The sequence below is a fragment of the Trichoderma reesei genome (assembly GCF_000167675.1).
Source record: "Trichoderma reesei QM6a unplaced genomic scaffold TRIREscaffold_15, whole genome shotgun sequence".
NCBI classification, from domain to species: domain Eukaryota; kingdom Fungi; phylum Ascomycota; class Sordariomycetes; order Hypocreales; family Hypocreaceae; genus Trichoderma; species Trichoderma reesei.
In genome coordinates this window covers 662,872-674,301 of record NW_006711162.1, presented here as the reverse complement: position 1 = coordinate 674,301, position 11,430 = coordinate 662,872, and the positions used below count along the sequence as shown (strand labels likewise).

General features: G+C 54.6%; 2 protein-coding genes across 2 annotated transcripts; one reads left to right on the top strand and one right to left on the bottom strand.

The window, feature by feature from the left end:
* Positions 1-707: 707 nt before the first annotated feature.
* Positions 708-4,906, bottom strand: TRIREDRAFT_109372 (uncharacterized protein; the record flags this gene model as incomplete). Its single annotated transcript, XM_006966963.1, has 2 exons — positions 708-4,355; positions 4,418-4,906. 2 exons carry the CDS (start codon positions 4,904-4,906, stop codon positions 708-710), a joined length of 4,137 nt encoding a protein of 1,378 aa, XP_006967025.1.
* A 614-nt stretch (positions 4,907-5,520) lies between these two features.
* Positions 5,521-11,406, top strand: TRIREDRAFT_109371 (uncharacterized protein; the record flags this gene model as incomplete). Its single annotated transcript, XM_006967061.1, has 1 exon — positions 5,521-11,406. The coding sequence occupies one exon, from the start codon at positions 5,521-5,523 to the stop codon at positions 11,404-11,406; it is 5,886 nt and encodes a 1,961-aa protein (XP_006967123.1).
* Positions 11,407-11,430: the final 24 nt, after the last annotated feature.

The following is an 11,430-nucleotide window of genomic DNA, read 5'->3' as shown; positions in this document are numbered from 1 at the left end:
ACCTCATAGGAGTCTCGCTCTTGTCCCAAAGCACTCCACGGCTGCCGCCTCTGCCGTAGACTGGCTTCACTGGCTAGCTCGCGCTCTCGTGGCCACCTGAATCCTGCAGCAAGATGTTCCAGATCATCCTCGCCTCTCAAAGCACGCCAAACAATGCAGGGGTCGAGGAGACTATTGTTGATAGCGGCAGTAGGACGAGGAGAGCGGAGCGCACTGTGCGGGCTGAGCCGCGTCTTGACATTGAGTGGCTGATCTCTGCCGAGCTTTTGATTGCTCACTGATGAAGAAACGGGCGATGAAGAGATTGATAAGTCAAGTGGTCTTGGTAGTAGATGATAATTGGAGCGAGATGAGAGGCATGTGTCTATGAGGTAATGGGCTTCCAGCTCACCGGAAAATCTTCTTCTCTGAGCGCATATATATGGCCGTTCAACATACTGGGAGAGCTGAAAGACCACAACTTAATATTGAGGGCTCTCCTGGAAGTACGACAGTAATATGGTGTAAATGTTGCCAAAGGGATCAAGCATTGAGCGAGAACTCTCGAATCTCTATCTACCTATCTCATTGTGTTGGCCCTTGATAGAGTCTCAAGAATCCTGTAAATGGCCTTGGTCTCTAGATAATCATCTCATGAATGAACATTGACACAAAAGGCCGGTGATCTATCCAGTGTCCATCACTATGGACTGCCTTATTTAGAGTCTTTAGGCTGATATCTTTGACTTTACCATGATATAGCCCTCCACGATCTCACTCAACGCTGCATCTTCGACCTTCAAAGTCTTGTCCAGAGGCTTGATCAGCGCGGGATCCCACTCCGTATTGCCAACAAGTGAATGGTCATCGGCGTCGCTGTCGTCATCGGCGTTGGGGTCAAAACCATCCAGTCTCGGCTGCATCCAACGCCACGAGTTATCAGCATCGCCAGCAGCCGGCAGCTGTATAGAAAGCTCCTTCGGAATCTTCACATCACCGCCGGGCTGAGCTTCAATGCGATATTCCATCACGGGCTTCTCCGGCACCAGCATTGGCCCAACAGCAAAGAACGCTTGCATGTTGCTCATCGCCTGGTCAACTGGCCATCGAGGCAGACTCAGTTCGACCATGGGAAACAACGAGCCCGAGTACAAGTGAATCGGCAGTTTGGCATCGATAATGGCGCTGACGCAGTGCTGTGAAAGCTGCGCATTGTGTGCCTCGGCGAACCCTTGGCCGTCGATGCCGCCCACGTCTCCTGCTACGAAGTAGGGCTTCACCCACAATGGCTGAGGCCGAGCCTCTGAGGCAGTGTAACCTTGGCTGGGGGTGCTTGCTTGCTGGCTGGCCCATCGACTATATGCGGTTGAGATATTGCTTGTAGTGATTGGACCGCTGGAGGGAAACGTTCCGACAAGCCCGTCGAAGGCAGCCATGTGGTTGCCCATGGCAATGGGAAACTCGTAGTCTAGAATGCTTGCTGGCTCTCCTGAGGTAGAAGGCCTTGAAAGGAGCGACGCATCAGATAGTGCCGGGGCGGCCAGCTCGATTGAGATGCCCACGTCGGCAATACAAAACGGGCGTCCAAACGCAGCCGGCAGCATGTCGTCAAGACTTGCACTTGAAGAGCGCCAGTTTCCATCCGCAGCCCCTCCAATCATGTCAAACATGGAATACGCAAATCCGTGATCCTTCAGAGACTCCAGCAGTTCTGTGAGCTGGCCTGTGGCCGTGGGTGCATGGCCGCCAGACCTGGGACCCATGGAGAAGACGACGCGGCGCTTGGCGGTATCATCACTGTCGATGATGACAACTTCTTGCATGAAGTGGCCCTCGCCATCATATACCTGGATGGAATGGTTCTGGAAGTTGGTCACCAGCCATGCCCAGATGGGATTGTCCCATTCCGTAGCTGAAGAACGAATCGCGCCCCCTGGCATCATGTAGCGGACGTTGAGGCGAGCGTTCTCGTTGATGCGAGGGGGAAGCTGGAAGAACTGGCACAAGTTGGGGTCATTGTCTGCCTTAACAACAGTGTTTGGCCAGTAGTGTCCCCTTGGACCGTCTTCCAGCTGATAGCTGCCACATGTCAGGCTGGGAGACAGGCAAGGGTACAGCGCTGAGGACTCTCCTTCGCCATTGTCTCCGTATACCGTGGGACGAAGGCCCGAGACAATCTGCCCAAACTTGTCCACCACAACCAGCCGCGTGAAGCGAGCTTGGCCATGCATGACGGGCTTGAAAGCGGTATCGTTGTTGAGCCAGTAATCAGGCGGGGATACGGCCGTTGCGGATGCGCCGTAAGGGGCCACCTCTGGTGCCAGACTCTCGATCCTACAAAGAACATCGGGGCCGAGGCCGAGCATACTCTTGATGATATCGTCGTTGGAGCATGACGCAGCACTTGGGCGATGATTTGCTCCGTGTCGAAGCGTCAGGAGATGGTCCGCTAATCCAGCCAAGGGAGCTGAAAAGTACTCCAAAGAAGACAGTTTATTCAAGACCTCATCCTTTCGAGCCAAAATCTCCTTGTCCGTTGTTTGAGCAAAAAGCTGCTCCAATCGTGCACGCAGCATCAGTGCTGCTTGTGGGAGAAATGGCGCGCGTCCCCGGATCCTGCGACAGTCCTTTGCCGCCCCCGAGTCCAAAGCGAGCCTCTTGTCGTCTGGGATGATCCATCGCCAACGTCCGCTCTCGTCGTCGGACGCCACAAAGTCCCAGTTGGAGAAGGGAATGTGGTAGTACTCAATCTCCCACTCTATAAAGAGCGGGAACCACCCCTGTGTGTTGTTCATATTCTCGATGCCGACATATGGGCTCTTGCGCCAATTGCCTTCTCGTCGCTTTGTGTCGTCGGCCTCGCTGAACTCTCGCAGGATCGCCTGGAGAGGCTCTCGGACGTCCGCCATGAATTTGTCAATCCACTCGTGCCAGTCACACGGAGGCTCGCCAACGGCGATTTCGGATGCAAGGCGAACGGGCAGCGGCTTTGAGAAGTTGGCTGGCCATCCAGACTTGGCACCAGCAAGGAGGACAACCGGATCTTGGTGTCTGCCAAATCCAGGCGATGGAACCGTGATAAGTTTCGTTTTCTTACTCTCCCCCCCGAGCATGCATTCCAAGGAAGCCTTTTCCTTTGCAATCTCTAACTGCAGTTCCGTTTTCTTGTCTGACAAGAGGAGGAGTCTACTGCTTATTGCCATTGATTCGTTTTGAATCCTCTCGCGGCGAATTGTGAGGACATTCGCAGGGAGGTTGCGGATCCCCATTGCGTTCCACCAGCAGCCGTACAGCTTTTGAAGAAGCTGCTCCTCTTCACGCACGCAGGCATCAAGCTGGGCCTGGATATTGTTCAGCTTGGCCAAGGTTATGCGGTGTTCTTCCGTGACGGCGGTCGTCTTTTGGTCCCATTGGTCCTTTTCTGGGAAATGCCAAACAGTGCCCTCTTTCTGGGCAACCCAAGAGTGGTTTGCCACTTGATCGGCTGCTTTGCGTTGAGTATCGACGTCGTCTTCTCGCGCGACCAGCATGACAATCTGGCTCAAGAGGTTCTGCGCGTGACTCGAGGTATTACCCTTGAGGGCAACATGCAGATACGCCGCCAATGCATCCAGCGTGTCCAGTCCAACAGCCACCGGCTGATGAGAGTACACGTCTTCCTGGAGCTTTACAGACGGAGCGTCAAGATGCCGTACGCTATTCCGGTCGAAAAGGACGTTACGGAGCACGCCATACGTGAAAGTCCGGCCGTCCTTGTTGGCTTCGGCGTTGAGAAACTGCAAGGCCCCATCTTTCCCTGGGTCATCATCCTTGCGATCGTCCAGCACAAGCTCCAGAGCAGCCATGATGTCTTTGTTCTTCAGAGGAGGCTTGCCCGCCGGCAAAGAGTGATCAAGCACCAGAGGGTCGTCCCGAGGGTCTGCATGATAGCCCACGACGGCATAATCAAAGGTGGCAGAACCGCCATCGTTGACCCAGTCTTTCAAGTCGTCGAAAAGAGAGAAAACCCCCATATTGTGCGGCTGATAATCGACATTAAATTCGTGGCCCATGTCAAACGCGTTGAAAGGAACTCGATGCTTTCTGTTATTCTTCGCGGTCAGGCTCTTGAGATTCAACTCAACCTGACGGCCCATACGCATAGGCTTGGGAGGCTCTTTCTCCTCCGTAGTGGCTAGTTGCAGATCATCTGGATCGATCCCTGCAGACGTTGTGACTTCAATGTCTGGAGCGTCAGGGTCAAGGAGCTCGTCGTCGTCGATGGCGCGCAGACAATTGCTCTCGACCATGAACCACTTCTCTTTGCCGATTGCTTCGCCATTGCCTCCGCCACGAAGCTTTCTGAAGACCATCCAGCGGTCAGGAACAGCACGGAACTATCTCACCGAGTTAGCCAGCAAGCCCTCATATTGCGGACATTTATTCAGAGTCTACTCACCTGAGTACTCTCACTCGGTATTGGGTTACCGTCGTTATCCGTTACTCTATATCCGCTCCGCAGCTTCCTCTCTTCGAAATCCTGCCGGTCCTGGGGTGTTTTGATGGCACTCTCAGTCGCCGTAATGGCTGATCGATACACATTTGGCAAGCACCAACTGAGATAGACTCCGGAGCGGCTCTTTCGCGGCCCTCCGGCTGCCAGATCTCGAAACCGTTGGTTGTACTCAGCCTGCAGCCGCCACCAGCTCGTGTCCACCCAGTCCATCAGATCGAGGTGATCCCATTCTCCTCCTCCCTCAATTGCGGACAGATTGGAATATCTCTCTGGCTGTTGGAGCCTCTGAAGCTTGTGAAGATCAGGTTGGACAATCGGTGCCATCTGGTAGGCCGTGTCTCCAAAGTCGTCGGCGGCGATGAAGGCCTGGACGGCCATGGGCACAACAACCGTTGCTACGGCCTTGGCAGGAGGAGGGTCTTGAGATGCCATCGTGTTTTGCAGTTGCGTATCTCACTTCTGCCCTACAAGAATGACATGAAGCAATGTTTGTGAAGCATTTGCTCAGGAAAACCACAAGCTTGATTTACATACATCTGCCTTTGATGGGTTCGAGATACCTTGTCCATCACGTACAGTCCTTGATACTGTGTGTAGTGGAGCTGCCGGGGTCTATATCAGAGCTGAACCACCCAAACTGGAAATCAGCCTCCGGACCCCAATCCAATACTTGTCAATACTCTACTGCACGATGCAGTTTCCATGGCCTAGAACGTCTACTCTGCCTCTTTCATTGGCCGATTGACGTGAAATTGGCGCTTCCTTGGTGAAGTTTCCGCAGTCCACTTGACCATTTTTTTGGCCTCCAAACTGATCATCGCCAGGCTTTTATGTCATGGATGTGATGAGATGTTCTGTCGCGAGAGAAAAGCTGAGTGATCTACATGCTTGCTTCACTTCTTGGGAAACATCAACATGTGACTACTGTTCGCTCAACCTCACCTGTTGTATGGTTTGTTGTAAAACGCCCGCATTGTTCTCTCCATATTGACCGTCACCAAGTCCATCACAAACCTCCCTTTTCTGTATGAAGTCAGAGGATCAAGATGCTGTCCGCCTCTGCAAACACCTTGCACCCAGCCTTCTTCAATCGCACGCCAGACCGCGTCCTCACATCAACATCCTCCATCCCCGAAGACAGACAACTCTCGCGCGAGCAGCTGCGCGTATGGTCATATCAGGAGCCTCCACTCGCTGTCGGCCAGTACACCTTGAGCGTGTCGCAGAAAATCGAAGTCTTCGACAACAATCTCAACCAAAACGTCTCCAAAGACCTCGACTCTCCTGACACGCAGCTGCGGGTGTCGAGTCCCAGATTCCAGCTGCCTGATCCTCAAGTGGACATTCACAGCGTATATCCGGCTCCGGGACACAGTGACCATGCACAGACTCTGGCTCACGTTGTCTTTCGTCGTTGTACGACGCCGTGGGAGAGGCTCCTTCTCAACGACAAGGGAGACAAGGATAACTGTGGCATGAACAATAACCGAATGCCGTGGCTGGGAGTCCTGAGCTTTACGGAGGATGAGCTTGTGCTTGATGAGGCGAAATGCCAGGCTGCTGGCTTTATCGACGAAGCTTCACGGCCATCCAGTCAAGGAACCATCACAACAACTGCCGGACATCTGGAAACCCTCACAGGAGTGGTTTCACCACTCAGCGGCAATGCTGGTTTATCTAATGACGACAAGGGCTACACAGCCAGAGACAAAGCCAATGTTTTGCTCATGGCCAGACCTCTGTTCCAACAGCTTTTTGCGAGCTACAACAAGTCCGGAGAGTCCCCCTTCAAGCCCGACTTGACCCGCTTCTCTCGCATGGCGCATGTGCGAGAAACGCATGCTGGCTTCATGGCCAGCACAGTCAATCTCATGAGCGACAGTGGCGCCGGCCCAAATCCGCAGCCTCAGTACTCTGTCGTCGTCAGTCCCAGGACTGGCCCGCCCGGAGAAGATAAGCCACGCCGAGTGATTTCTCATCTCATCTCTCTAGAGGGCATATCCAGGATGACGAGCGACTTGCAGCCTCAAGCAGAGTATGCAGCGTTGATATCGTTGCACAGCTGGGACTGGATGTGTGTCCCAAATGACCATGTCGATTTCAGGAGTACCATGGCAGGCTTGGGTAACAATGTGCACCCATTGCGCATTGATATACCGAAAGATTATAAGAAGCAGCTGGATGAGGCCGAAGAGAAGTTTAAGTCGACCATAGGAGATGACAAGCCCACGACTGCAGAAGATAAGTCTCAACATACGGGCATCTCCCCTGAACCAGAACACGGTCCCAGTACAATAATCGGACAAGAAAAAACCGAGAAGAATCCAATGGCCGACTGGTTGTGGCAGAAAACGCATGCCGGCTACACTATGAAGCCTCATACACTCGCCACCGGCGAAATAACCAGGTGCCTGTTACGCGGCCCGTTCATCCCCGTTCCACCGGCACGAGACTCGATCAACTGCTTCTCAGCCACAGGAGATGACCTGGTCTTAATCGATAATGAGACGGGTCTCGAGGATGTATCGTATAAAGTCGCATGGCACCTAGGCCGCGCCCTTGCCACCGGCGACCGCTCGCTCATGGCAGCGCTGCTCCGTTTCCGCGGTCACGTCCATGCCGAGGCCGTCAAGCGCCTCAAAGCCCGGAAAGCCGTCGCTGAAACCCTGAAGGCTGGTAGCAACGGCAGCGACCCTGCAAACGGCGTCTTCACAATGGCGGCAGCCTTCGCATCCCTCGACGACTCACTTAGTCAACTTGAGAAGGCAAGCGATATGAGTGTACTGGGCCAACTCGGCGGCCAGTCACGCTGGCTCCGCACGGACGACGAAAAGAAAGACAGTCTTGTATCGCGGCTATCGCTTGCGAGTGCGCCGCTGAAGCTAGACGGAGACGACTATGCGGAAGAGCTCAGAGCGGTCGTAAACGCCTTCTTTAGCTATCCGCCAGAAGAGTCAGACGCAAAGTCAGACATCCCCCCTATTGCCCAGAGAGACATCGACCCCGACGCTGTCCTGATTCGGGCTTGGGCGGTGGACAAGCTGTACCTCGCCGGCGTGCCGTTGCATAACCTCCTCCCCGACCCGGACATGCTTCCGCGTGAGTCGATACGCACATTCTGCGTAGACCCCAAGTGGCTCGACGCCGCCATCGACGGCGGGCTCAGCACGGCCAACCATTTTGCCAACGGCGACGACGTAGTTCGACAGGCCATCAAGAGATGCCTCAACCGCTACATGGGCGAAGTGAGAACTCACGGCCCCGGCAAGGGAACGACGCTGCAGCTGCCGAAATGGGGCTTCTTGCTCCGCAGCGTAGCCGTCACTGCGTTTCCCGATCTCAAGGTGGAGGCTCAGTTTGGCAAGTCTGTTCCCGATGGCATTCGTGAGGTGCTCTATATGCAAGTCCTTGCGGATGACATCTTGCTCTGTTTGTTCGACCGCATGCCGGGCGACAACGACTTCAAGGAGATTCGCATTTCGCAGCCATCCCATCAGCAGACCTTTGCTGCAGGATCCAAGCTCACAGACAAGTTTCTGAACGGCTGGTTCCGTCCAATTCCGCGAGTATCGCTGTCTTCTGTGCCAGAAGACGAGCAGAAAAAAGTACAGCAAATGCTTGTTCCCATTGAGAGGAATTGTGAGTCAGGCCAGGATAGCGAACCTGTGTATGACTGGGACGTAAGGATGATTCGACCGGATACCCTGTCGAAGAAATACGTCGCGGCTGTGGCTGGACCAGAGCGAGACGAGACCAAAGTGTGGAAGTGGACAGGGGCACCAGATGATGTGCCATCAGCAGTTCTGGCACTGCAACTGGGTGCTGCAAACTTGCAGCTGACTCTCCCTCTAGGCAAAGGTGATCAGCTTTCGGGAGATGACGGAAATGATGACAATCGATGGACAACGCCTGGAGTCCAACTGGATGCTGAACCACGGGTAAAGGCCTTGACTACCAGTATTCGCAAGCCAGCCTCAGCATCGGTGGTCCGGACGGCGGTCAAACAACGCCAGAAGACAGCAGTCGGCAACCTAGAATGGGTTCCGCTGCCAACGAATGCTTCTTCTTCCATGACAACAAAAACATTGGCTGTAGCCTCGGAGCAAGCGCTGCCCCAGCACAAGATCACAGCACAGGGCTTGCAGCACCAAGACACCAATATGGTCATATTACCGCACGTTCCTTACGACGAAAAGACCACGTGGTGCCCATGGCCAAGTAAGGCGGCCTGTTTCTCCCTGTTTGATGCGGACCTGCATAACGAGACAAGCCCGGACTGGAAGGCGGGTAGCAGCACGGTCGTCGCCCTTCGCGGGCCAACGGACGTGGTATTTGCATTACGGCAATCTCCAAGAGACTCTGATGCTGGAGGCAAGTATCCAGAGCGCCTGGAGGTTCGCATTCCCGTGGTGCTTTCTCAAGAACGAACCACAAGTGGCGGCAGTGAGGAGTTCAAGCCCCTCCTCATCATACCCGGCACAGCAGAAGCACCCGTGCTCCCCAAGGTGGAGGGACTCAATGGTAGTGGCTTGTGGTCATACAAGACAAGCCTGGTAGTCGGATCTCTATTCTACCCCCCGAGAGATGGCGCGAACAAGGGAGATGCGCTGCAGGCATACCCCGACAAATGTCTTTTGCTCGTCATCACGGCCCAGCCGCGTTTCGGGAAAGGTCGGATGAAGGACGCCCTCTTTGACGGGTCGTTTATGCTGCACCAGGCGAGAGTCGTTCAGCCCGCTTATGCCACCCCTTACGTGACGCAGTTTGACATATCGTGGGAGAAGAACGTGGTCTACCCTCGACAAGTCATCGTTGAGCGAGGCATCATGCTCAAGATAGGTGATCCATCATACCTTGAGATCTTCAATAGGGAAAAAGTGTGCTTGAACCTTACCGTGCACACATCGACCGTCTTGGGACCAACCGACAAGGTCTTTTGGGAAGCAGAGATGCGCACCACCACTGAGCAGCTGTCTATGACCTTTGCTCTGTCGCCTGGCGATCTATGTCAGTTAACAACGGCCAATCAGAAGCATGACTATAATTTCCAGGAGTGGACGAGCAAAGGCCCAGTAACCGTGCGGCTGTATGCAGAGTCAGCCTCCGGGAGGCGGTTGGGGCCAAAGACGCCTCCCATGTCCTTTCCTCGAACATCTCTCCCAGACTATCCTGGCCCGATCATGTTCACCTTTTCATACGCAGGTATTTACGCCACGTGGAAGACGCCTCCCAATCTGCCCGAGTTCAGCGGCACTGACAAGCCGTGCAAGGTCCGTTTCAGCATTGGACAGGGCTCTCCCGTTGAGGTAGATATCGAAGCCAACAAGGCATTTCTGGAAAGAGACGTTCATCTTTTAGCATCCGACTTTGCACCGGAGAAGACAGTCCACATTGTTCATCAGCTGAGGATCGAATCCAAGCGAGTCAAGGGTTGTGTGGAGGAACGTGTGAATGACTTTGCATTGTTGCATCTCAGCACCAAGGTCCAATCTAACGTCCTCGCTCCTTTTAATCTCTCCGAAGCGCTGCCTGTTCACCCACGCAGCCAGTTTGTAACGTGGGCAAAGACCAGCGAGATCTGGTATGTCGCAGACGACCATTCGATCGTTGGTGCCCGTTGTCGACGCAAACCACAGGAGAACGCAACTCTCCCTTATCCTTATATCGTGCAGCTTAATACGGATCAAGGAGAGGCCAAGTCAGTGGGCACATTAGCCATGTTCCCCCAAGATACTTCGCTCTCAAAGCATACAATTGCCTGGGTCCAGTCGGACGGTAGACTCAATGGGCTCGAGCGAACCGTGTCGGACGTTAAGGACAAACCAAATCATAGCTGGAGTCCGGTATCTTCCTTGTACGGGATGGGATATTATAATGGCGGACCGCTCACCAGCTGGCCGGAGCTTTGGACTGACGTAGTCCACAGCTTGGGGGCAATGGCCTTTACCCGCACATATGACAATATGTTGCACATGCTCTGGGCAGGACCAAAGGGTGACCTGCGCATGACATTCAGTGAATTCGGCAGTCCATGGGGAGGCACGCCCGCGTGGCCCTTCACAGCGATCCCCATTGCCGGCCACACCCCCAACGTTGTCATGGGCGAGGGCGAAGTCGCCGTGGACGTGTACAAGGCCATCTTCGCCTCGGGACATCACGGAGCCTGCCCACAGTATTTCTTTTGGGTGACCAGGGGCGGAGGCATCAAATGGATGAAGTTCTTCCACACCACTTCGCCCAAGAGCCTCTCCGGCTTTTCCATCTCCAGGCCTCCCGACGACTTTGTAGAGCCAGAGATTCTGGAAGCGACGGATGACGCGCGCATTGCCGATGGCGGCGGCAGCAACTCCGGCTGTGGCCCGGTCACCCTGGCGACGAGGTTTGCTGGGCAGCGGCGGTTCTTCATCTTCTGGGTCGACGGTCAGGAAGGCCGCATCTGGGGCAAGTCCGCTGAAGTCGACGATCTCTTGGGGCTGAGGCACTGGACGTATCACAAGTTCTGCGTCACTCCAAATGGCCCTGCTTGGCCTACGCCTCCGGCCCATCCGACAGCCTCGCGGCTTACCGTCATTGCCAAGGACCAGGACAGCTTCGGCCCGGAAGGCCTTGTTAGCGCTGAGCAGAGAGACGGTGGCCATGGCGTCTATCTCCTCTGGTTCGATCAGGAGGGTCGTTTGCGGGCTGCGCGGACCACGGATGATCACAGTTACAAGGAGTGGGTTGAGTGCATGCTTCCGGACGATGTAGTGAGGGACGTACGGACTTATCCACCGTCAAAGGAGAGTGGGAGCGCGAGGAAGATGGAGGTGGTTGTGCTACGATCGACAGATGGGGATGCTCCGAACGCGAACGTGTATGACTTGTTATGGGTGGACAAGGATGGCCATCTGAAGGACATTGGTGTTGAGATACAAAGTGCATGGAGCCAATGAGGAACTGGTAGAGCCATCAGCTGA